This window comes from Anomalospiza imberbis, chromosome 2 (assembly GCF_031753505.1).
Source record: "Anomalospiza imberbis isolate Cuckoo-Finch-1a 21T00152 chromosome 2, ASM3175350v1, whole genome shotgun sequence".
Lineage (NCBI taxonomy): Eukaryota > Metazoa > Chordata > Aves > Passeriformes > Viduidae > Anomalospiza > Anomalospiza imberbis.
This window is the reverse complement of record NC_089682.1, coordinates 26951899-26979452: the sequence shown is the minus strand read 5'-3', so window position 1 is coordinate 26979452 and position 27554 is coordinate 26951899. Positions and strand designations below refer to the sequence as shown.

The window sequence follows — 27554 nt, the reverse complement described above, 5'->3', positions numbered from 1 at the left end:
ACCAAGTGCCACATCCAATCTTTTTTCAAACACATCACACATCCAGGGATGGTGACCACCACCTCTCCAGGCAGACAATTCCAATGCTTTATCACTTTTTTGCTTGGTTTTGGTTTTCTATTTTTTTTTTTTTTTAAGAAGCCTTTCTCTTCTGTACATTCAGTCCCAGAAGGAATTTGAGAATGAATCCTTTCCACCAGGCTTGCCTTGGGTTATACTGAATAATGCCCCAAAACAATCCAAGCAAACTCAGATTTTGGTCCAGTATCCAAAATTGCACTAGAAATTTGTGATAAAAATTTCAAAGGGTCTAAGTACCATTTGCTTTGGTAGTTTTAAGTTACAGCATCAGGAAGTGTCAGCCTCGTGTACAGCATGCCTGGTGTGCTCCCTTACCTGTTTCTGCCTTCTCTGCAGCAGGATCTGGTCTGACTCTCCCAGTGGTGACCCTTGGCAGTGATGGATAGAAGAGAATCAGGCACCTTGCAGAGATGACATCCCCTTGATATACTCCTGTGTAACAGCAGTGATTCCAGTGCCTACCACTGCAGTGGGGAAGGAGCCTGATTTAATAACTGAAGAAATACAAGTGCTTGTCCCAACACAAAAACAAAACAAAACAGAACAAAGAAAAAGCCCCCAAACTAACCCCCAAAACATCAAAAGCAACAAGGCTAGCTATTTAGTACTAATTGTGTTGCAATAGCTGGAATTAAATGTAAAGATCTATCTAAAATCTACTGGGAGATGCAATGTGAAAGAAAGTTGTCAGCATATATGTGGTTGAAATATTAATAAATACATTGTTTGTTGTGTGAGTAAACATACAAGAAGAAGAGAACAGGATCCACAAAAATACCCATCATTCCCATGGCCAGGGGAGCATGTCTCCTGCCTGGGTAAGCTAGTATCTCATTCTACCTAAATTTTCACTCTCTCTGACCATCAGTTCACATAAGTGCCAATCTGCTTGATGGGGGAAGAATGGGGCACTCCCAGGAATATGGGCTTGATTTCAAATTTTAAAAAAAGTGTTGTTTTAGCACTGTTTCCAACAATGCCTGTGCAGAAATGAATACAAAAAAATGGTCTTGTTTATATCCCAGTACTGTAAGTCCCCAAAGCAGCGAACTGTACTCTTTCATATACAGTTGCAAAGACTGAGGCATCTGTAACACATCTTTGGGGGTTTTTTTTACAGCTCCCTGTGGTGCTTGTGGCAATGGACTGGAGTGATTGCAGAAATGTGCAGAGCAACCAGCTCCCTGGCCAAAAGCCAGCCAACTTGCATCCTCTCTGGTAACCAGATAGCAAGCATCAGGGAAATGATGTAGCTGCAAGAACTGCTGAGGTCAACAGCTGAAATCTGTTCTTTGTTGGGTTTTAAAGTATTTCCCTCCAGGCCCCAGACAAAAGTTGCCAAGACAGATTGATGCGAGAACATTTTAAGGGAGCAGCACATTGGGTACCAAAGCCCAGCTCTGCAGAACCAGCACTGCAGGATCTGAGCAGTGTGGCAGTGAGGGGGAAGAGCAGCAAGGGAAGGAAACTGCTGGTGCAGGTTCCAGCCAGAGCACCATGGACAGGAGCAAACACTGTATCACTACGGGAGGAGCTGTTCTGCATCAAAACCAAGGAATGAAGGGACAGTTTTCTGATTTTTGACTATGCGCAGCCAAAATATCTCAGGAACTCCTTCAAAATCCACAAACCTATGAAATATGATCACCAGGGATTTAATGGGATTTCCAGCATTGTCAGGGACAATTACACTGAAAAGTTTTTTTGGAAAGACAGTGTTATTATAGAAGAATTTAAATTTAAGGCAGAAAAGTAATTCAAATGCAAATACTTTCTCCTCAACTAATCCTGATCAAAAATCTTTTCTTAGCATGAGATAAAAACGCATGGTAAATCCTCTCCTGTTTAGAGTGAAGACATTTTGGAAGTTGTTACTGTTGAACAACTGTAATCAGTTGTTACTGATTAGATCCAAACAACACTTAAAATATGGCAGAAGTTTTAATAAGTATCTGTTGGCTTAACTTAAAATCACAGTGAAAAGACATTCAAGGGTCACATATCAGGCAGTGTTGTTTCTACTCGCAGAAGGAAGTTTTTCTCATCTGCAGAGCCTGAAGTTCTCTCTCCTCTTTCTTGAGCAAGGTCATCTGTGGGCAAACCAGGGCCCAGAAAGTCACCATTAAAATCAAACGGCAGCTTCATTCCTATCCTCACTGCAAAACACATCAAATCTTGTCACCTCACTGTACTTGCCAATAACACTTTAGGGTGGAAGGACAAACCAGTGTAGGTTCATCAACTACCAGTCAAGAAAAAATTGTGTAATCAGTGAGTCTGAAGTTCTACAAAACACAGGCTCTAGGAGTGTCCCAAAAGAGATTCAATTGAGTCAAAGTTACTCCTACAAACCAAAATTCATGCAGGGAGTCTTTTGTCTTAATGCTGTGTGTTTGGAAACATGTGGGATTTTTTAATCATAACAGCTTACTGTAAGACAAAAAAAAGAAAAAATATTTTGAAGGAAAACTTGTTTTTGAATATGTCAGTGGCAATAAAAACATTTCATATGCTCCAATAAATTTAGCATCCAAAAAAGAAGATTTAAGGCTATCTCTTTTTTTTTATGCTGAACTTGCATGGTCCCTCTCCTCTCTCCTCTCCTCTCCTCTCCTCTCCTCTCCTCTCCTCTCCTCTCCTCTCCTCTCCTCTCCTCTCCTCTCCTCTCCTCTCCTCTCCTCTCCTCTCCTCTCCTCTCCTCTCCTCTCCTCTCCTCTCCTCTCCTCTCCTCTCCTCTCCTCTCCTCTCCTCTCCTCTCCTCTCCTCTCCTCTCCTCTCCTCTCCTCTCCGTGTTCACTGCTCTCATCAGAGTGGAATGTGAATGCCCTCTAACCACACATTAAATGATGCCTGCAGTTGCTGTCATACCTGGTTTGCTGTCTTCCTTATCATCTCCCCAAGGCAAGATGGGTATCTGTGTTGTTTCTGAAGAGGCTTTTTTTAGATCTACCTGCTGCTCTATGTTTATATTAGATTAGACAGATTGAAGAAATACACGTGATGCTCACAGCAGATGACAACACACTTGTGTAATTCCAAATGTCATCTTAGTTGTTTAGTCTATTTATTTCAACACTTGTTTTTCACATGTTTTGTAGCTTTAACATCCTTGTCCCTAACACAAGCTGCTTCCTACTTCTTTTGCAGACTGTATGAAATACTTTTTTAATTATGTATTTTGAAGTTACTTGTCCTCTGCAGTGCATTCCTGTCCCAATCACAAGTCAGTGTCCTCCTTGCAACTGTGAATGTTGGGGATTTTTTGTTGAAAGTTACTTTTTAATATTGTTATTTCTCTGTCCTGGCTTGTCCTACCCATATGCAAACCAAGAGGAACAGGGTGAACAGCTGGGCTGGGGGAAGAAGTGGGAAATTATTCAGCTGCTTTCATTGCCAAAGCAAACACATTGTGTACCTGCACCATCAGCACATGGTAGTCAGGCTTAAAAAAAAAAAAAAAAAGAAAAGAAAAGGAAAAAAGGAACAAAGAAAACTCCCACGATACAGAAGATGTGTCATGCACAGTACAACATGTGGTAAAGGACAACTACCCTCAGTCTGGTCCTGTGGTGAGGTTTCTTCATGGTGAGCCCCTTGCATGAGCTTCTGTGTCAGAAGAATGTTTGCTGCCCTGAGGTAAGTGGCAAAGGGTGTGTTTCCTGCACCCAGTCATTTAGTGTGAGATTAACAAAAGTTCCCTGTGTTGTGCTGCTCCCTATAACCAATGGTAGCCTCAGAGTCCAGGCTCTTAATTCCCAGAAAGGAGGCAGAGGGGAAAATCTCATGTTTTTGGTGAATGGCATGATGCCCAATTTCTTGTCCTAAGAACTCTTTCTAAAATATCACACTTCTATTGTCTGAAAAAAATGTTCTGGGAACGCTGACATGGTGGTGGATGTTGTGATACTGTCTCAGCCAGTTCATGTTCTCCAGAGCAGTTATTCTAACATGGACTGCTTGTTGCACTGAATTGATTCAGATAAGCTGTGCTGACTTTAACAGGAATGCAGTTTCACCCATGCTTGGGGGATGCATGTCTTTGACTTGAACTTGTCTAATTGCACCCATGGAAAAGCCATGTACAGGCGAGCCCTAGGATCCTCAATTCCCAGTGACTTGTTTTTGACTCATGGCCATGCTGAGAAAAGGCAAGACTGTGCTTGTTTAGTCAGCAGATGAAAGTTGTCATACTAGAAACACCATTATGGTAAGATTAGCACTGTGTGGAATTGTAATAATTAGTTAGCACACCAGCATATAAATAAAAAGACAAATTGCTGACAAAAAGGTTTTCTATTGATTGCAAATAAAATTTGAGAGGATGGGTGCTTTCAAAATAAGGAGGAGGTATGACAGCTTTTGTTTGACCTATGACACATCCCTTGGGATGAATACTATTTTCCTCAGGAGGATTTTGTTAAAATTCCCATGGTGACACACTCTAGCTGCTTTATTAAAATTTAGCCAAACATCCACAGGATATTAAACAACAATATATACAGATTAAATCAGTTCTGGAAAACACATCAGCATTTTCCAGTAGAGCGTTAAAAAGGAGATGTTCTTTATGAACTTGGCAAAAAAGCACAAAGCATTGAATAAATTATTGTAATTCAGGGAAGGGGGGTGTTATTTTTCTCTAATTTTTTCTCTTTTTAGATGGAATTGAAGATCAAAAAATGCACTTGGTAAGTGGCACAAGGACTGTCCTACCTCCTGCTCAGGGCAGATGAAGAGCAGGGAGGGTACTTTGTCACGCACGCTGCAGCTTTACCCCGGTGCTGTGAGTGTGAGCTGCCCAGGGCTGTGTGTTGGAGGTGCAGCCCTCTCATGGTTTCAGCTGGCCCTGGAGCCTGTGCACCAGCACTGGCCTGCAGAGCATCTGCTCCCCTCTCCTGCTGACCAACTTAATTTTAGCTTCAAGCCAAAGGATAACACAGAGGCCACGTGTTCTTGTTTGGTGTTCCTGCATAAATATTTCCTAACCTAGTATCTTGAAGAGTATTTCAGCCTCAACTGAGTGATTTGGCAGACAACCTAAGAGGTGCACATATGCAAGGACACAGAGTAGGGGCAGCAAGTGGAACCAAAGCACAGCTGGTAAGCAATGTGTACTCCTCCTCATGGCAAAAGTATGACACACAACGAGGCTTCTACCAGGACAAGAAAACTGGATGGCAGATGGGAATTTCAGTAGCGTGACCACACATGCACAACTCTTTCAGCAAGCCACACTGCCCATGACATGGCTCAGATGGGATGGGCCCTTTGTTGTAAATCATGCCTGTGCCCGATGCATTGCATGGATAATCTCCTCTAGTCTGAAGCCTGCCATCAGTGGGATGGGCTTTCTGCAATCTTGCATATGAGTTTCCAAATTATATACCCCAGAAAGTCTATCTGTCATGTCTCCACAAGATTTGTAGGTGTTTTCTTCCAAAGGCACACAGGGCTGTACATAACCACAAGCACAAATCATATGTACATTTTTTGTGTCTATTTTAAGAGTAAGCAGACTCCAGAATTACCTTCAATGAAACTGTGTGATGAAGAGTTTGAGCACCATGTTGTAAATGTAACAGGGATGAATATTATGCTGTAAAGATGCTGTAATTTTTATGAGTTTGCCATTATTCATTTGGTTGTAAGGAGTTAAATCAGAAGCAGGTAATTGGAGAGGGGGAAAATTGGGAAAGGCAATGATGGCAAGGCAAGGTGGGGTTCAGCCAATACTATAAGCCTATTGCAAAACAGCAATGAGATGGAGAATGCCCTGGTGAGTGTCTGGATGGAGAGAACCCAGATCTGGAGCTAGGACAAAAGAGGAGACCAAAAGTAGAAAGGTGTTGATCTACCCAAGAAGCCAGGTGGAAGGTGTGTGCATCTGTGTGTGTGTGTGTGTAAAGGGAACAGTCAGCACCACCTGGGTGAAACACCCATAATAAAGGGTGACCTTGAACTGAAGAATGAGAGCAGCCCAACTAAAACCTACAATTAATGGGGAAATGTATGCATGGGCTTCACTCTCTTCATCCCAGCTTCTGCTCTTCACCTCCCTTAAAAGGAATCAACAGTGTTTTATTTCAGTGAATTTGTGTTTGGATGACTTGACTGTCAATCATCTCCCTTCCTTTCTTACACATTTGGGTCATGTCTTGGCTGGACACCTGTGTCCTGTCTGCAGCCAGGGGAGGGGAGGTAGAGTCTGTGGGAGGCAGCCCCTCCATCCCCAAGGTGTCACAAGAGCCCCTGAGCCATTCCCTGGTGGTACCCACCACATGCCACCAGCTGGTGGAGGAACCTGGGCAGCTGGCTCAGGCCAGAAAATTAAAGGTAAACGAGATGTCATCTGCTCTTGGCATCAGCCACACTCACCGTAGACAGAGGCTGTGGGGTGCCCAGAAGAGCTGAGACTCTTCGATCAACAGACTTGGTAATGGCTGTGGGCAGGAGAGGCTGGAGAGTGCCCCAAAGGCACAGATTTACCCCACTGAGCACCCTTAAAGAGAGGCACTTGTGAAGCAGGGATGTCCCTGAACACACCTTTTTCCAGGGCCTTGGCTGGTTTTAGGAGAAATAACTGACTGTTTGGAAGTACACCTTAAATCATAAGCCAATAAATATGGTGGGTTTTTCCTGCTAGAGTATCTTGCAGTGGTTTTGAGTACACAAATAAATGCTACCTGAACCCTGAGTAAGTTTGGTGTTGCCTGCAGTGAAGTGATTAAATTCACTCACATCATCTTTGTTTAAATGATTGTGACACCCTAATCAAATATGTAGAAATGATTCATGCTAATTTAAATTGGTGTATTAAGAAAGCACCATAGTTTCCAAGCGTGAAAGAGACAGGCTGATGCTTTTAAAATAAAAATATGTCGCAATGTGAGGTAGAGGACTATACAGTAGAAAAATAAAAACAAGTAATATAAAGCAATTCAAGACATACAATTCTTAAAAAATTCTCAAGATTCTTCCTGGACACAATCAATGTAATCAAACTGCTCATAGGTGACACTGCCTTTCCTCGGGTTCAGCTTAGCTGCTCCCACAACAGGGTTTGGCTATGTGTGTCCTGCAGCATGGATGAACAGAGGTGTTCTGAATTTCTCCTCCACCTGAGATCCACATTCTTGAGAACTGGTTTATCATCAGGACCCACCAATGTGCCAGCCTGACTGCCCCAGCCCACATCTCTCACATACTCCTTTCACACTTCATGTACAACCAGTGACTTTTGGCAGAGTCAATGCTGTCAACCTCAACTGTTAACGCCAGAAAGAAATCATGTCCAACCAGAAATAATCTGAAAATACAAGGACCTTGTGAACTCAGCTTGCCCGCAGGGGTTTGAATTCCTTATGCATCACATGTGATGGCAAAACCAATTCTAACTGAATTGCTGAAGTACAGCCACAGTGACATTTAAGAACCGCCAAACACATTAACAATTGCAGTTGGAAACCAGCAATTTTACTTTGCACTCCACCCAAGAAACTGGGAACAGCATTATTTGCAGTCATGATTATTCTTAGCTAAGTTGCCATGGAACAAAGCCTGGTTAATCCTAATGGACTGAATCAGGAACAATCTCTCTTTCTAATCTTGTTGCCTAATACTCTATCACTCCCATTAGGTTAGTATTTATTTAAGATGCAAAAGGAGCAAAATTTTCAAGGAATCCCCATTTCACTATGTAGAGTGGTAGCAGCAGCACAGTCCTCTCACTAAGAATAATAAAGGATCTTTTTGTTTCTCTTTTAAGGAGGCAGGGTAAAGATTTTTTCCTTCTAGAAGCAGATCAAATCTCCATTGAATTTTCCTTGAATTCATAGGATTTAGTACACGAGTCCACGCGTTCCTTTGAGCCTTAGAAATGACAAATGTTTGGTCAGTGATACCTTTGCCAGAGAAATGAATATTTTGGGGAATGTGTATATAATAAGACAGATGTACTGTTAAAAGAAGTTATTTTACTTTGCTATTTTTCTTTCTTCACAGGCATCTTTCTTCTACCACCTAAGCAATAGTCTGGCCTCTTCTATTTGCTAATAGTAATATGTAACACTGATTCCAAATACCTTACAAGCCTCCTGGAAAACAGTCAAGAAGTGGTGTACATGCTAGCATCCCCTAGGGACTGCAGGCAGCTCAGCAGTACAGCAGGAGCCCGCTATAAATGGCCTCGTGTTGCAATCAAGTTCATGGGGGAGAAGCTCATGCAATGTCCAGTCAGCTCCTCCAGACTCTGCCTTACAAGTGTATTGCAAGACTCTCAAGGTAGCTGACTCATATATTGTGACATTGCTCTTAGCAACGAGGTGTATGCAGAACTACCATGGGGGGAGGTGAATTCTTCATGGGTTTTTTGAGAATTGATATATCAGAAATTAAATCACGGTCAGGTAGTGGAAAGGAGATGCTGGGGAAAAGAATGCCATTCATGTTTGCAATATGCCTCCCACAGAAACACACATATCTCCTTTAATAAATCCCTGGAAAAAGCCATGCAAGATTTCTGCTTGCAGAGCTAAGCTTGTAGTGATTAAAGCCACAGCAATATTTTCTTTTACAAGAAATAGCACCACAAGGTCATTGCAGACATCACCACTCTGCTCAGGGTTACGGAGAATAAGGTAATTTAATTTTAAAGTGCCTCATCACTGGAATAAATTTGAGAAAGATATTAAAACCAGTCCTGACCTGAAAATAGAGGTATCCAAAGCAAATAAAGGTTTTGATGAAACAGATGGTAACCATAATTAACTTTTGCATTTTCTGCTGTAAACCACATAGTTTTAACTCAATTTGTTGGCCTTTTTCTTCCCCCTTTTTTTCTTTTTTTAATTAAACAAACCCACTTCCATCTAATCAGCAATGAGTTCACAGCCAAACAATAAAATAGCCCATTTTAAGAAATCTGGATAGGACACAGCCCAGGCCAACAGCCATCAAAGGCTCCAGTGCCTGCTTTCTCTTGGCCAGGAGGTCGTGGAGCTGCTGCGCCAGAGCCTGGCAGGAGCCCTGCCCTTTGCTGGGATCATATCTGTTTGTTTATACAAAATGTAAAAAACCCATCCTGCAGCTGCTGCAAAGCAATGTGAACTATGCTGTGCAAGCCAGGGGTGGTGGGTTAATTTTCTGTTATTTATCAGCAGAACTGGAATCTTCACTTCAGCTGTTCGCACATAAATGTGCCGACATAAACCAGTTTAGATAAATAGCTCTGATTCCATTGTAAACACATAGGTATTTGAATCTTTCCCTGCTGCTTCAAAACCACAGTGAAGGCTATGCCAACAATCCTGCCTAAGACCATTTATCTTATTTTGTCAGTTCATCTTGAAGTGAGAGATCATTACTCAAAAGAGGCATTTGCTTCCAAGAGATGTGACCATTCCTGCTGATCATTTCAATACTATTAAGACATCCCTACAACTTTACTCCTGTTGCATTAGTAGGAAGTTAAAATTAAAAAAAAAAAATCTCACTGACAGGATGGAAAGATCAAATTATGAAAGTCTTCTGACTTTTTTGTCTCTGATGCTTTTTGCAACACCTAAGAGTGGATGTGTGCCAAAGAATTCTGAAATTGACTATGAAATTGAGGGAATTAAGGATTTCTGGTATTTTTTTTACTATAAAAGAAGCAGGAAGGTTCCCATGGCCAAGGCAGCACGTTTGTATTTTTCCCCATTACAACAACATTTTGACCATATCAAGGCTAAATTTGTCATTTCACTTAGTCAGTTTCATTATTGCCTGGAGTAATGAGAGCAGAGAGGAAAAAATGCTGGAGATGGCCCAGACCACAGCAAGCCAATGCAAAATGATGAAGGACAGACATTTCAGGCCTCATTTTTATTTTGTATCTGCAAACTGCTTTTGCCTCTATAAGACAAGTTGTGCCTAGCCTTACTCAGGCAAAATTCCCTTGCATTTCAAGGGGAAATATGACTGCAGATGGGCAGGCTGCATCTGAAGGTAATGTCCCAAAGCACAGATATAACAGAGAATCATAGAATGGTTTGGAAAGGCCTCAAGGATGATCTCATGCCCCCTGCCATAGACACGTTCCACTAGACCAGGTTGCTCAAAGATCCATCCAACCTGGCCTGGAACTAATCCAGGGATGGACCATCCACAAATTTTCTGGGCAACCTGTTCCAGTGCCTTGCCACCTGCACAGTAACCAACTTCTTCTTTATATCTAATTTAATATTAGATAAGATATAAAGAATAAATAAATTGTCACCAACACGGTGAAAGCAAGACAGTCACTATCTTGCTGTGCATCAATAACAAATAAGTGCTGTCAGTGGAAGTGGAAACATACTAAACCCAGCCAGTGCTACCACTGCTTTGCAGGCAGACTTCCTATGACACCACCAGCTACACCTGGATTCATATGTTCAGATTTCTTACTTGGAGATTGTCCTCTCTCTGCCCAAAACTGGAAGAGTTTAACCTGGATCTAAATGTGGTTTCTCACATTTCTTCTCTTTTCCGTCTCACTAGTTCCCTCCAGTGCATTTCTGTGTGACTCTGAATCATTGTGTGATTTCTGTGTGTCCTTCTCAGTGCAAACCTTGGGTGAGAAACTCTGCTGGGGTCTTCCACAAAAGCAGTGGGAGCTGCAACTGCTGTGAGCAAGACTTGAGGGGAGCGCTCATGGCCCTGCTTCATCCCCTCATCTTCTGGCAGTCAACAGGTCAGGGATTTTTAAACCCCCTGGTCAGGCACAGGCTATCTCTCACTTGTGTGCAGCAGCTGCTGTGCACTGCACTGAAATCCTCTTTGCGCTTTCAGAGCTTACGCCCAGCACGGGTCCTGGGCACGGCAGCTGGCACTGGGGGGCCTCGAGCGCAGCCCAGCACTCCAGTGCCTCCATGGGAAGCGCAGAACTCCTCCGAAACTCCCTTAGAGCTTTTTCTTACCGAGATGAGGAGTGGTCTAAAGAACAAAAGAGAGGTCATTCCTTGGTGATTACATAGATGTTTGGAGCACCTTTGTAAATAATGCACATACTGAGGGAGTGGGAATACTGCACAGCAGAGAGGGGTGTCAAAGAAAACAAGCAAGGGCTTTAAAACAAAAGACTCGGAATACAGTGGCGAGGAAATCAGTCATAGGAGGGCCAAAATTAATTCACCAGAACAAGGACAAAAGCCCAGAGCCATTTCTGAACAAATCGTTGGTGTTTTATTATTATTATTACTATTGTTATTATTATTATTATTATTATCATTATTATGTGTGTATTTAGCATGTTTAAAGCTGATCTGCTCATAAATTGCTCTGTAGCTCCCTCTAATGACAACTTCACCGAAACTGGGCTCCGGGAGGCAGAGATCTATAAAACTTCTGTGCTCTTGATGTAGCACAGTATCGTACAATCACTGAATGGTTTGGGTTGGAAGGGGCCTTAAAAATCCCCTAGTTACAACCCTTCTGCCATGGGCAGGGACACCTTCCACGAGACAGCTGGCCTTGAACACTTCCAGGGATGGGGCACCTACAACTTCTCTGGGCAAGGGAGCAAAAAATAAAAAATGGCTGATACAGTCAATCCTCGGGCAGATTTCTTTGCAGCTACAAGAGAGGTACTGCCTAATCAAGAAACGTGTTGCTGATTCCATAGCAAATTAAAAGAATTGGATAATAGGGAGACTAAAAAAATAATGACATGATCTAGCAATGCACAAACAGCAACGTCAGAGGATAGTATCATTTAAAATATAACATCCATACTGAATTAGTTGAAAATTAATTATAGAAGTCCATATATTACAATTCAATGAGAAGCCATAATTCCTCTTGTGTAGATTAAAATGTACACCAAATCTTGTAACACGTCAGTGAGAATTTCCACACTAGTATTTTCTGACACTTTGCACTCCTGTAGTCACTGTGAACACCCTGGAGATCAGCACAGCCCAAAGGGGGTAAAGTGTGTTTGGTTTCCAGTTCTGAAAATTATTTTAGTTGTGAAATCTTTGGGAAGTTAGATATGAGAGAAAGCTGTAACAAAACAATCTCTTACATATGAACAAGTGATAGTAGTAAAAGCCATGCTGTATTTGCACACACATACCCCTTTCTGTCCAATGGGTATTTCTCTCATATGCATCTCAGGAACATTTAGTTTGTTTAAGGGTTTGTTTGTGTCAACTCCAACCTGCCTTTAGCCACAGAAATTATTTTTTTAGGAAAAAATAATATTCCATACTGTCAGTTATTTTTAATGCTGACTTTGAAACAAAAACACTTGCTTCAGAGTACAGAAGAAAAGTCTTAATGAATAACAGGTTGGGTACAGAGCAGAACAGCATCTGGAAACTAGAGGGAAACAGTATTTCATAGATCATTTGGTATAATTCCCACATAAATAATTGATTTATGCAGCAAAATACTTTAAGAAAACCATTTAACATTCTAGTACACATTGATGTGCCTCACAGTGAGGCAGAAAGCATTCCATTTAACAGGGAGGTTTGTGGCTCAGCTGATACAAGTCCCAGAGTGCTCAGCAGCAGGGCCTTGGAAGGAACCTGAAGTGACATGTAGTGAAGGACTCATTCAAATAGGAATATTTTGGTCCACATTGGCTACATGTAGAATCACAGAATCATTGAACTCTTTAGGTTGGAAAGGTTTGTTAGTTCATCAAGTCCAACTGTTAATGTAGAACTGCAAGCTCCACCACTAAACCATATCCCCAGGTGCCACATCTATGTGTCTTTCAAACACCTCCATGATGGTGCCTCCCTGAGCTGCCTACTCTAGCCTGTCTGGCCTGACACTCCTTTTGGTGAAGAAATTTTCCCTACTATGTGCATGCTCTTTTGCTAATAAATATGCAAGTACTACTTACCATTCACCCCCAGGTGACTTTTTTTGCCCCTTTTGGGTGTTAACACCCCATTTGCACCATAGTGGGATGCTTTGTTTGACCATAAATGTAGTCAGTTAAAAATCATTCTAGTTTTGAAAAAAATAAATATTTATAGTCAAGACATTTTAAGAGACTAATTTCTGCTTTAGAAATCACACAGGTGAACAGTTCAACAAAAAGGGGCTAAGGAACAGAGCACAGACAAAAGGAATCAGGCAGCTGAGAGCAGTAACCCCTAAAGCCAAAGCCACAGCAGAAAGGTCATTACATTATCTCTTTAGTGCACATATGGTCCTCATGTAAAAAGCTTCTGTCCCATCTGTGAGGTTGCTCTACCAATATGTATTAATGACATGCTGAGACATCATTTCAACTGCAGAGCTGATTTTCTCCAAACTCTTCATTTGGTCATTACCAGCTCTCCTCCAAAATAAAACAGCATGGGGTACCACTGAGCCAATTCAGGTCTGTAGCGACTGCATTGATGAGTCCTTATAATATTACATATTTGGAAACTGCAGAATGAGGGAAAACAGAAGTAGCTTTAAGATTTCTTCAATGCACACCCCTCTGCTTTCCTTTAATTTTCAGAAAGATTCTGTCCTTAGAGTCAGCATAAGTATTAACATTTATAGAACACCAGTGATAATCAAAGTATTCACCTTTAATATGTTTTCATCATTTTTTATCAGAATTACAGAAATTAAATATTTGCCAGCAGGGAAATCTGGACCATTTTTCTGTACTTTTTTGAACATGAGTGAAGCATTTGTTCTTCTCCAATGACAGGGAACTTTTCCCAAACTCCATCAAAGATTATGTACAATAGCCATGGGCGTCAGCCAATTCTCACAGCACCCTGGACACCACCCCTAGGGTGCCAGGGATGTGCATGAGTGGAGTTCTCTTGAGTCACTCCTGACTCAACCCTCTCCAATGGTAGTTCTTCCACTACTTCCACCCTTTGACTGAACAAAGAGGCATGGAAGACCTTGCTGGTGAAGAAAAGACAAAGGTGGCACTGGATACATCAGACTTCTATGTGCCTGCAACCACCGATCCACCCACCCCACTTAAAGAGGGGTTAAGTTAAGAGGGGTTAACCCTTATAAAGAAAGGTTACAGACCTTCTTTGCTCAGACTTTTTCCACTAATGCAGCAGTAAGTACTGGCTTTGCATTGCCAGGCTTGGGTAGCGGGGAGCTATGGGGAGAGGGGGGGTTTCTGTGAGAAGCTGCCAGAAACTTCACCCTCTTGTGTCTGTGAACATCTGACCACTGCTAGCTAGAAGTACATAGCATGGATGCTGTAACTGGTAAAACTTTCAGTCTTCTACAAAGTCAGGATGACTTATACCTATGTTAGGTACCTTTTTCTTAATGCAAGCATTTAATTTTCCCCATGGAGTGTAAAGAATTTATTTTTATTTTCACTTTTAAAATGCAGGATGTTTGGGAGGTATTTAGAAGTTGTTTTTCCTCAAAATGTTTCAAGTTTTAATGTTGTGCATGGAGGAAGAATAAGGAATAAAACAAAACACTGAGTGTACAAAGAGCAGAACAACTGCTTTTAATATTTTCTCTTGCAGCACTGGAAGAAGCCTCTGGGAATAAATGCCTGCTTTTCCACTGAGTTTCACTTAAACTTTGGAGTTTGAGGTTTTGGGTTTCAGAAGGTTGTACACTTTGATGAGTCAATATTAGTATAAGCATTTGAGACAAGGAATCAGAACATCTGGTTTTGATACCTGCACAAACCTCTGCTGCAGTCATGGAGTGTCTAGGTACAATGAGGGCTACTCTGCAGCATCAACAGAACAGCAAGTCTCAATTACAACACCAAAGCTTAGCTCAGCTAATGAAACACTAAGCACAAACAAACAGAGTTTATCCATTTTGTTAGGGGGTAGCACTTGTGGCTTGGGCACACTTTCACAGGGTATAAGAAAAATCTTGCCTGAGCATTCAGTAAAAGAGTAGAAAGGTAGACAGGCAGTGGAAAAAAAAATAACAACCCAGCAGACAACTGACAGATAAGAGGCAGATGTGAGGAAATAATGCAACTGAGTTGTCAGGACATCATTGATAAGCAACTCAGCCAGCATGTCTGTGATTGAGGGTGCAGTTTTAGAGTTACTGTAAGCCCATATGAACTCACTGTCCGTTCTGCCCAAAGAAAGTAAGAAAGCAAGCCTACACTTTTGATTGTACAGCTCAGAAGAAATACCTGGTCAAGTATGCCAGACAATACAAATTAGCAAGAATTCCTTTGACGTGACTTCCACTAAATTTTAATACTAAAATTTAATACTTCTTTTATAGAATCTTTCTCAGAACAGACAATTGTGAAGCACAGAATTCTTAAACACTGAATCCTAAATGGTCTTCAGGGGTGTTTTTACACAATTAATTTACTCATTAATGTAAGACCAAACAGTACCACTAATGTTATATGTGTTCATAGTCTAGTGTTTACATTCCATATTTCTCTGATCTAGAGATAAGCAACATACTGATATACCAAGACAGCTACTTAGATACTCTAAGCTATGCTGAAGATAAAATATTACTGAAACTAGTAATTCTTGCAGGAATCTCTCCCCAAATATCAAATGAAATGAAGTTGTAACCGGTCACAAAAATGGCCTTTTCTGACAAACACCTCCAAGTTCTCTGCAGAAGACTACTTTTAGTTTGATTGAATGAAAGCTTATGAAAATGCACTTTAAAAACATGACTGAGCATTCCATACAACCAATCGCTTTTTGCCATAAAAAGATGAAGTCAAGTTTGTATTGCACATATGGCCACAGCTAACATTCTTCTATAACATCCTCCTCTGATGTTTGTTTATTGTTTCCCTTTTGTACTTTCCGTTGAGCATTCTTCACAAGAAGGATTGAAACCAGTGTCCTTCCAAGAGTACACAGAAGAGGTTCCTCTCCAAGGACAGGGATGATAAAAAAGAGCTGCCTGAAAGTCCATATAGAAGTATTTTTTTCCGACATATTAATGTAACAGCCTTTAAAAAGTTAGAGAACCTGAAAGTTTAATATTGTATTACACCCAAGTGTAATGAAGACATGCTGCAAAGTCAGGAAATTATTTCACTATGCTGACCTTCATTATTAAATATTTGCCATTGCAAGAAATAATATTTTCTAACACCTGGGAAGTAAAGAATGACTGTGTAATTCTGTGCTGTCCTGAGTGAGTCACTTTTACTGGCTTTTAAATAATGCCACTAATTCTACACTGAACTGCAGCCATAGGACATACAGAGTAAGTCACACAATGCATTTGAATTATTCATATAGACATGGTAGGCAGGCAACTCTTTCATTTAATAAACAGCATTAAGAAGTCACCTGAGTGCAGAGCTTTAAATATCTTTGCCCTTCCTTAGAGAAATCCTCTTGAAAGACAAAGATAAAAACACAAGCTTCAGTCAAACCAATCTCAAGCTCTTTGATTGGAGATTACACCTGGAGACTTTTTTATTATTAATTTAACATCTTCATATCCTAAACCCATATTTAAAACAGCTTGTCTAGGCATAATTCAGCTGGAGAGGAATTCCTTCTTCCTTGTGCTGTCCACATAAAATCTACATTCCTTCTGAATTATAAAGTACTTACGTGTTTTTAACAAATAATACACAAATCACACAAAGACTAGCATCCTAAATAACAGTGCATAAATTCTTGTTTTACTTCATTTACATCTGACATGTTCTTCTGAAAGAGACAGGAAATTTAGACTAACCTTGCTTAGTGATGACTGAGGCTGATGACTGCGAAGTTGAAGCTTTCAAAGCAGACCTCCCAGGTAATGTTGCATCTCTTGTTGCCAAAGATACTTAAAAGATACTGCGTTGAATACTAAGGTTTTGTTCTTGACTTGAACAAAAAAAAAAATTATGGCCAACGCCAGGTTGGATTTCTTTTTATTGTTAAAACATTAAAGCATAACATTTCACCAATTACAGGAAATTTAGGGGTTGTCTGACATTACAAACATCTGGATCATCAAGAGAAAGTGTTGAGCTATACATAGTCTGATGTTAATCTATCAATTTAATGAATATTAGTAAATAATTAAAACATGGCCAAAATACAGAATCACAAAATAAGTACCTTGATGCTTCTAAATCTGAGACAAGTCAGAGAACTGAGTGCAATAAATTTCCAGCAAATGTCTATACACTCAATTACAACCTCAGGGCAGAATTATTCCAGGAATATTGGTAGTTCCTCATATTCTTGCTCATTCACATTCAATTTAGTGAGAATTTTGATTTGAGAACTTGATAAAAACATTTTAAAAAATACAACATTTAACAAATGTGAAAAAAGAAGTTGTCTTCACAGGAAAATACAGATTGCTTGCCACTCCAGTCCTTAATTGCCTATATGTTTTACAAATCTTTACAAAACTAATTTGTATCCATTTTGGTTTCAAAAACATAGTACATCTGAAAAATAAAATATGACTCTACTGATGGGTAATACAAAGACATGAACACGCATTTAAAATTACTTTCAAAAGTAAATCTTTTCAGTAATACAGCTATAAGACAAGTTAAACATAGTACAATAAACCATGCATCTTCTGACTTGTCAGATCAGCTAAACTACTCGGTTAACATACAATAACACTTTTGAACACTTCGTAAATTCAGCTTTTCTAGCACAAGGGAAAAAAAACCAGATTAAATTTGTTCTTCAAGTGGTTCAAGGCTGTCCAAGTGTTTTTTAGGTGTATCATCACTATGACGGCTTTGGCAATGGGTTAAATGTTTCTTAAAGCCTCGGGGAAAATTTGATTCAAAATTACAACGGGGACACTTCAACAGACTTTGACCATGAGCAGCAACATGATTTTTAAGAAGAGACTCCAAGAGAAAAGCTTTGCCACATATTTTACATTTGTATGGGCTTTGAACATTATGCTTGTTAACTAAATGGTGCAAGACAGCACCTTTTTTCATTGCACGACAGCAACAAATTTTGCAGTAATACTTTCCCTTGCCACGCTTCATGTATTTTGCTATTTCTTCCTCAGAGATGAAAGCCTCTTTCTCTTCAGTAAACTGAAGCACACACTGTGGCTGCGTAGGTGTAGTTGCATCCATTTTGCTCTCTTTGCTGTAATCAGATGACTCCATATCATACTGCTCTTGGTCACTGTTGGATTCTTGTTCCTTTATCTCCATTGAGTCCACCACTGGTTTTTCACACTCACTGCTATTTAGTTCAGAATCTGAGTTCTCCTGGTTTTCCTTCTTGGGCTTCTTTTTGGGGCATGAATATAACATGTGTTCAGGTGATTCTTTGGCTAATATTGATTGTTCATCCTGTGAGAATAAATCATCCAGTGGTTTCTGGTCATCTAAACTGTGTGAGAGAAAGTCACTCTCACCAGACTCACTAGGTGTTTGGGGCTCAGAGAAAAATCCCAAAGCAGACTTATGAGGCTCGGAAAACAGGATGCTCTTCTGGATTTCAGAAGGTACAGTAGTTTCAGCATGTCTCTGGACATCAGAGGATAGAGCAGCAGCAGGTTTCTGCATCTCAGAAAATACAGCATGCTTTTGAACATCAGGGGAAACAGCAGATTTCTGACAGTCTGTGAAAACAGCTTGCTTAAGTGTCTCAGGAGAAACAGGAGTAGGTTTCTGGGACTCAATAAAGAGGCCATGTTTCTGAACTTCAGGAGATGTGGATTTCTGAGACTCTAGAAAGGAAGCAGACTCCTGAACTTCAGAAGAAATGGAAGTGAGTTTTTGGGCTTCAGAAAACAGAGCATGCTTCTGGACTTCAGAAGAAACAAGAGCGGATTTTTGGGCTTCAGAACACAGAGCTTGTTTTTGACCTTCAGTAGAAATAGCAGAAGCAGATGTCTGGTTCTGGGGCTCAGAAAAGACAGCACGTTTCTGGACATCAGTAGAAGCAGTAGGATTAGATTTACGAGTCTCTGGGAACAACACTCTTTTCCGAGGTTCAGGGAAATGAGCCCGTTTCTGAATCTCAGATGAAGCAGCAGAGGTGGATTTCTGAGTTTCAGAAAAATATATAGATTTCCGTGACTCAGAGAGTTTCCAAGATTCAGGAGATACTGAAACACCAGGCTTACGGACCTCAGGAAAGAAAGAAGGCTTCCAAGAGTCAGAGGAAACAGTGTGACTGGACTTTCGAAGCTCAGGAGAAACAGGGGGAGAATGCTTCCATGTGTCAGGGGACAGAACAGGTTTCCAGCCTTCAGGGTAAACAGATGAGATGGGTTTCCAGGGCTCAGAAGAAACTAGAGTAGACTTCTGAGATTCAGAAAAGGACGTAGACTTACACGAATCAGAAACAAGCCTCCTAGGTTCTGGCAACACAACCGAACCAGGCCTTCGGGACTCAGGGGCAGACCTCCGGGATTCTACGGACACCGACATGGCAGGCTTTGAAGCCCAGGGAGAAACTGTGGAAGACTTCTGCACTTCATGAGGTGAAGACCTCCAGGGTTCAGGGGAAACAGTGGGAGCAGGTCTCCATGACTCTGGTGAAACTGCAGAAGCAGGCCTCCGGCTTTCAGGAGAAGAAGCAGAAGCGGGCCTACGCATTTGAGAGGGATGCCTCCGTGGCTCAGGAGACCCAGCTGGGGCATACCTCCGTGGTTCAGGGGACACTGCTGGAGGAGGTTTCTTTGGCTCTGGTGACACAGCTGGGGAGTATCTGCGGGGTTCTGGAGACACAGCAGGAGAATGGCGCCGGGGCTCAGGTGATATGGCAGGGGAATGCCGACGGGGCTCTGGAGACGTTGCTGGGGAGTGCCGACGGGGCTCTGGCGACACAGCTGGGGCTGGCTTCTGTGGGTCAGGGGACACAGCAGGAGATGGCTTCTGTGAGTCAGGAGACATGACAGGAGATGGCTTCTGTGGGTCAGGAGACACAGCAGGAGATGGCTTCTGTGGTTCAGGGGACATAGATGAGGCTAACTTCTCTGGATCAGGAGACGTGGCCTGGGCTGACTTTTCTGGATCTGGGGACACAGTCTGGACTGACTTCTCTGGCTCTGGGGAAGTCACCTGAGCAGACTTCTGGGGCTCCGGAGACACAGAAGATTTCTGAAGCTTGGGGGAAACAACAGGTTCAGATTTGGGGAGGTCAGGAGAAAGGGCAGGTTTACGTGACTCAGGGGAAAGGCTAGGTTTCTGTGGCTCTAGTGTGACACTTTTCTTGGATGAATCTGAATCTCCTTCCACCTGTTGCTCTTTCTGCTCTTCGTTCCACTTCTCAGGTGCTGCATGCTGTGCTTTGATGTGATAATATACGTTGCAATACATCTTGCTGGTAAAGAAACATTTATGGCAGTGAAACAGTTTTGCACTTTTTTGATAAAAGATAAGTTTACCCAAACCAGCAGCATCCATTTCATCGCAATACTCTGGGTGAACAGTACCCATATGAATTTGTATGTTTTCATAGTCAGTTCCCCTGAAGCTGCAGTAGTCACATTCCAAGCGCTCTGTGGTTTTACGTAGTATCTGCAACATGTCCATTTTTCTATAGGCAGTAACAGTTTCCACAGCAGTGCACCTTTTAAAGATGATTTTTTCAGGTCCTGCAATAAAGGAAAAAGATTTGTATAGTTATCCATCCATGTTAATTTCAACTCTGTCATTCCTAAATAACCACACGGACTTTTCTCTGCTCATCCCCCCTCCCTTTTTAGAAAGCATAAGTTTTGCACAGATACTGACTACTTCATAGAGAAATCCAAACATAGGTGTCACCAACTCCTAAAAGTAATTTTACATCAGTAAAACTTGAAAAAACAAAGCTTATATTTAACAATAGGCCTTCCTACCTATGTAAAAAAAACTGGAAACAAATTATAAAAAAAGAACTCAGGTGATGAAGAGCAAAGTTTGAATTTCATTTGATAAATGTGACTTGTTTTCTCTATTGTCTTCTCTTCTCATATTTAATGTGCTTTTATTGGCATTGTATTATTTACATTACATATATAAACTGAAAACAAAAAGTACTTTGGAAAGTACTTGAAACACTGCCACTGAGATAACGCCATTTAAAAAATGCATCTCCATCATTAAATTTCAAAACAAATCAGCAGTTTTTGACAAAGACAAAAAAAAAATCAAGAAAACAGCAGCCTAAAGCCTAGGCTGTTTTCATCTGTCAAATACTGACTTCCTTTCACTAATTACTGAAAAAAGATAATGCTGATCATAAAAACTTCATCTATTATGAAAAGGACTTTTCCTGTTCCATTATTTCCTCTGTTGCCGCAATAACAACAAAAATACTATTCAAGAAAAACAGCAGGGGTTTTTTTCCCAGTTGGTAGTTAACAGTCTGCTGTATCTAGAACATTGTTTTCTTCACCCTAAAGATGGAAATTTCTCAAAATTAATGTTTTTTGCAAGACTTAAAAAAACCCAACATAACAACAACAAAAAAAACCAAACGAAAAAGAACACCCCAAAAAACAACTTAAAACGCCCCCAAATGTAAATAGCTTTTAATGATTTGGCTAGATTCCCCTATTTCCAGCAGAATTTAAACAGATTAGCTACCACAATAAGCAGAAAACCAAGTCTAGCCATATTCTTTAAGTTATATTGACATAAAAGTGGAAGTTAAAAAGGACATTTAAGTGAAATGCACACACTTTTTTCTTGTAGGTTGAAATTAAACAGTTGTTACATTATTAATCATGCTGAGCTATCAACCTAATTTTGGGGGGCCTTGTAAAACACACTGCTTCAAAACACTCCAAACTGTTGTTTAATTTTAACATTAATTTTCCTGTCTAAATATATATTAGACTAACAAGTCTAAAAATATGCATTCAAAGCAAGTTTCCTTAATTTATTCCTAAAGCACTTTCCCCCTGGTTTCTTATGGAAATGAGGCTTACACAAACACATTGCCCTACAGTCAATGCCAATCACGGTGGACAAAGCAATCCAGCCTTACTTTGCATTTCTACACCTTTCATGAAAATCAGGAACTAGAGAATGCAAGCAATGTCTCCATTGAGGCAGAATATGTCACTTAGCAGCGACTTCTCCTTAGCCTCTCTACAAATAGTCTTGAAACATTCAGAGCAAGCAGTATCTGATTCAGCTTGTAATTAAGGAAAAGGGGAAGGAATTCAAAACACTACAGCAGTGAGTTGCTTTGGGCTTGGGGTAGGGACAGAATGAAAGCAAATTAGCAGCGCTGCTAAAGGATGAGATAGATACAGCAAAAAAACAGGGAAGGATTGGCTGTGGAGAGCAGGAGAGCACAAATCCTTCAGAAATAGATGTTCACTAGCTCAGCTGCTTACAGAGCAACTCCTTTGTGTGCACTGTGCATACACACTTCACATTAAGTCACAGGAACAGGTAGATTTCCAATTGGTAAGCATGGTGGAACCACATATAGAGCTTGAAGAAGGATCCTGCTTTACAACCATGAGACAAATGAACAGCATCTGACCACAGCCTAGCTACAAATGAGAAGTAATTACTCTGCTCTGCAAACACTGACGTGGAAGGGCCTTTGGGATATAAGTTGCAGTTTCCCAGCACTGCTGGCAGCCATACAAAAGACACCCCAAACTGTTGCCCACACCACATTCAGTGTTGACCCAAAACACTTCCCAATATCTTATAACAAATTTTTTATGTCTGTAAAAGATGAAAACAAAACAGAAAGATGACAGCAGTGTTCAGTGGGCTGTATCTCTGCAACAGAAAATAACTTGGCAATTGTAAAAACCCACAGCACATCATGTCTTAGTACTCTAAAAGACCTTCAAATCTTTATGAACTACAGTTTATATTTTGTTTGCAGGACTCAGGACAATGGGAGGAAAGAAAAAATTAAATTTGAAAGCAAAAATTTCTGAATTGCTGATATGAGCAAAATAAAAAGATTTTTTTTAATCAAATCACAGCAGAACATAATTACGACAATGAAAACGTACTGCAGCAATCATGTTTTTAGACTTGAAAGGGAATTTGTCAATTCCAAAATTGGCTGTAATCCTGAATTATCCATTTTCTTTTCACTAGAAAACCAAAAAAAAGGCTTTTCTAATTTGAATATATCACAGTTTATAACAAAGTTTACCAGACAATCTTTTCTACTCTCTTCATAATTTCCCAGCTCTTCACACATCACCTGTTGCCCTTGCTGCAGTTTTTTGTTATTCACTGAAATACACTTCACCCCACCTCCCATCCTCTTCCTTCCTTCCAACCAGGAATCCTTTCATTCAGTTCTACCTTACATTATGATGAAAATTCCCACTTTCTTTCCAAATACAACAGTTAGAAAAAGTCTGTGGCTCCCAAATTCCACAAACTGTCCACATTGCTGCTAAGCTTTTTTGACCATGAGATCATTTTGGAACCAAAGAAGTTACAGGCAGAGTCCGGACACCCAAAAGCCTTGACAGTCAAGCCTTTTGCAGAAGAAATAACATTAAAGAGCTGAGGGCACTTTGTCTCACACTGCCATCACTCACCATTTTTAGTTTTGTAACTCAACCCAGTGTATCTGGCAGTCACTGAAGTAACTGCCTCTTCTGCTGAAATCTCTGCTTAACTGAGGCATCCTACTGAGCAAGACAACTCTTCATTATTGCAGCACCTTAGGCCACAAGCCCATGGAATAGTAAATCTAGTTTTAGAATAGTTACTGAGATCAGTAACAAACTTAAACAGCGCTGAGCCCCTACTAACTCATGTTGTCAATTTAAATTTGTTGAAACACTTCTGGAAGAATAAACTCTGAGATGTTGCTGGGACACTTAGCACAGATCTAAACAGCTAGTTTGAAAGATTTTCCTGTCAATCCCTCCAGATTCCTTCTCAATACTGAGCTCCAGTGCCACTGTCTCTACATGGTTTTGGTTGCTGTCCTCCTCTGTACTCAGGTTTATCACACAGATGACTCTTCTTCACACTGCTCTTTACCATCAGCTCCTGCATCAGAACTTGTTCTGCACTGGATCCTGGCTTGCCTAGTTGGGTGAAAGTGCAAGGAACAACATGTCACTGTTTTCTAAAGAGTCCCACACCAGCAGAACCAGCCAGCCTAGGAAACATATGCTCAGTAACCAGGTCCCCATGGCCTTGGTCCTGCATGAAGTGTGATGTAATCTGTGCTCAGCAGCATCTTTTTGGCAACACTGAGAGAGACAGACCATGCTCCTTCTGTGTAAATGCATTATTACAGACATTAAAGGGAACTAGCTCTGTGCTGCTGCAAATCGAACCCATAAAAAGGTTTTATTAAAAAAATGGTGTGATTTTGTCAGGGTGCTCCATGTGCACCGCAGAGACCTAGACCAAGTACTAAATCACAACATCATTCAAGTCCTCTGAAGCTCTTTAAGGAAAAGTATGAATTCCAAGACAAAGATCAAATTGTCATGAGCAACAGCTTCTACATTAAACAAAGCAGAAGACAGATGGCCACTGGAGTATCTCTCAAGACTTCTTGAATACTCCTAGGAAGACAAAGAAGCTGCCACCTCTGCAAGTACAAATAACTGCTGTGCAGGCCTCAGGCCACTTTGTTCAGTTGAACACTCTGCCAGGCCATAACTGCTTTGTAAAAAGGACACTTGAGCATTCCCCTATTCAAACTATCAGGTAACAGCATGTGCAGCAGTGGCTATAACTGAGGCTGTGCTGCATGCTACTGTAACACTACAGAACACAACACATTCTTTAATTGCTCTTTCTGCATTCCCTCCTACTTTTCTCACTTTCCATGGCTGCAACACTGAGAAAACAAATACACATGCAGCCAAACAGAACACACTACAACCAAAGCAGAAGCCCAAAGCCCAGCATTTATGACTGTCCTGTATCCACATCCTGCCTTGAAGACAAAATACTGTGATTCAACTAAGATTCTGGGGCTGGCAATACTAAATTTTAACTTAAGGCAGCCAAGACTCATTCAGAGTCTTCCTAAGTCATGACATTTCCCACTGAAATCTACCTGAGCAGGTAAGTGCATCTGGCTAAAAGCTCACTATATCCTCAGATATCAAGCACAGTAAAAGCATCAGTACAAACTCAGCTCTTAGCTGACTTGAAGTGACACAGATCCATGTCCATCACTCAGTTTAAAGCTGCCTGAAGAGACACAAATATCAGCAGTGGACCACCAGTCCCTTCTGCTGCTCCATCAGCCACTTCTCTCAACCCCTCTTCTTTCAGGCATGTTTAGAACCTACATCCAGAGGTTCTTACCACCAACTCTCCTCTCTCCACTGAGATGCTGAAGATCCTTACACCAGTTCCTGTCCCCTACATTGCCGTTCTGGCCATAATCTCCTCCACCAGAGGAAAAACAGAAAAACAGCATGGAGAAAGGATTGGTAATGAGAGCATGGACCTACCTGAGAAAAGAACCACCATCACTGCTTTTCTTGATTTGTTCTTAGCAGCCAAGAGGCTAAAGTCATGATTTGGCAGAAAGAAGAAGTATCCAGGAAGTCAGAGGCAGTGAGATAACCACAAATTCAACCAAAAGTTGGTTATGAGTATTGCAAGGCAGCCACAGAGTGGAGTCAAACAGCACCAGAAGTCTCTGCTGAGCTCATGTTAAACTGAGCAACAGGAGCATCCTATGCTAGTGCACAGAGAGGAGAGACCTCCTGATGCCTTCCCAGCCAACACATACAGCCATGCCAGAGATAGTTCCTGGATTCCGTACTCCATCTTCCACAAGGATCCCACTTAAGGTGAAGCCATACTTTCTACAGCCTCTCAAAAACGTCCCAGTGGAAGAGAAGCGGAAAAATGCAGAGGAGATACCTACATATAAGAAGGAATCCATGCAAGTGTTGGCACAACATGACTCTGGCAGCAAACAAGATGTCTCTACTTTTTAACTCATTCCAATTTCATAGCTACAAGTCTTCCAATCATTCCTGGTAATTTTTAATAAACACATTCTACACTTAGCATTGCAACAGTTAATATATACTGGTTTTATATATACTGCATTTTTCCTTTACTGAAGATAAGCTGTGACTGTCCAAGGGAAGCAACAAAGGGCTCAAAGCTAAAGATCTAGACTGCCTGTGAGCACAGAAAATTAGATTTCTTTTAACATTACATGAAGAAATTCAGAGCACAGCAACAAGTAATCTGCCACATCATCGTTCAAAATCAGACTGTCTTGGTTCTCAGCGGCAGAAGAATCTATAATTCTTTTCCTCTCAATGAACAATCAAGCCTGGTGAAACACAAGCAGATAGAGAACATGCAACATACTTTAATGACACCAACACAGCTGGGAAAATGATCCAGAAGAAAGTCCTGTGATTTTCTGCAATGTGCTACAACTACACATAAGATTCCCTATACCAGTCACTGCACAGGACGGATCACTGTTGATTTTCATCAGACTTGGAAGTTTCTTGCAGACTAACAGCTCAGTCATAACCTCTGTCAGTGAGGAGGGTCAATGGCAAATTTGTTCCCAGCAAAAGAAAGCTGAGTAAGTGAGATACAGCAGCATCATTGCCTCTGCTAGCAGGAACAGATCCAGACTTCTGCTGGGTTTAAGCAAAAGGAAAAATTACATGTTCTTGCAGTGCCAAAAAGTAAATGGCAGTCTGGTGGCAGCATGATGCTTCTCTTGAAGCTACATCCCTGTGTTGTGACTGACAAAGAGAAGTTTAGCTCCCAGAGGAAGCTGCACACAAACACCCCGCAGTGGGGCAGAGCAGGCACTTCACAACACACTAGGCAGGTAAGGGCATCACTTGTTCACCATGAACAAGACAGACAGCCCTGTGCTCCTGCTAGTCCAGAAGTGTCCACAGTATCTGACTACAACCTCACACCTGAACTCCCAGCTACCAGCCAGTCTACTCAGGCTAAGTTCCACCAGCAACAATTGCTGAACAAGGTCTTTAAAATTACACAGCTACACAAGGCACAAACACTCTGACCCAACCAGCCACTGAAACAGCAAGATATGCTAAGAACATGGGAGGCACCAGATCCAGGCAGGAAATGCTGCATTATGAAGTTCCATGTTTCCAGGAAAGGCTCAAATCAGGGAAGATCTACAAAGTGACAATACTTGATGCACATACAGATGACTTAAGAAAAACAAAGCACCCAGAACTGCAGCAATTTTGCAATATTTCAATCTTTGTTAAGAGAATGACAAGTCTATACAACATTAACTCTCATTAAAAGATCTAACAACAGTCAAAATGGCAGAATAAAATCAATGTACCTTTGACAGATTCAAGACAGAAGAAATTAATTTCATGTACTGCTTCTACAGCTTTCTAACTCCAAGTTCACAATTCCACTTCCAGTTGGCTTCCAAAAATGGCCCCAAAAACCTAATTGCTGCAGTGCTGTACCTGAGCTAATGAAGTGCCACTAGACCCACAAGAGCATTACAGTCTAGTCAAGAACTGAATTAGGGTCGTGAAACTTGGTAACATGCTAAGAATTCCACTAACACTACCCTGAAAGAATAAGGGGTTCAAGGGAAGATTACAGAAGAGAAATGTGGAATCCAAAGTTTCTG

The 27554-nt window shown here is 41.1% G+C and overlaps 1 protein-coding gene and 2 long non-coding RNA genes across 3 annotated transcripts; 2 read left to right on the top strand and 1 right to left on the bottom strand.

Annotated features, from left to right (window-relative positions):
• The first annotated feature begins 2896 nt into the window (after window positions 1-2896).
• LOC137468468 (uncharacterized) lies at window positions 2897-27229 on the top strand. Its single transcript, XR_010995954.1, has 2 exons — window positions 2897-3717; window positions 23844-27229. It is a non-coding gene; the product is annotated as an uncharacterized lncRNA (long non-coding RNA).
• On the top strand, window positions 10935-15167 carry LOC137468469 (uncharacterized). Its single transcript, XR_010995955.1, has 2 exons — window positions 10935-11052; window positions 13920-15167. It is a non-coding gene; the product is annotated as an uncharacterized lncRNA (long non-coding RNA).
• CHAMP1 (chromosome alignment maintaining phosphoprotein 1) lies at window positions 16905-20586 on the bottom strand. Its single transcript, XM_068180246.1, has one exon. The coding sequence runs from the start codon at window positions 20522-20524 to the stop codon at window positions 17687-17689; it is 2838 nt and encodes a 945-aa protein (XP_068036347.1). The 5' UTR covers window positions 20525-20586; the 3' UTR covers window positions 16905-17686.
• Window positions 27230-27554: the final 325 nt, after the last annotated feature.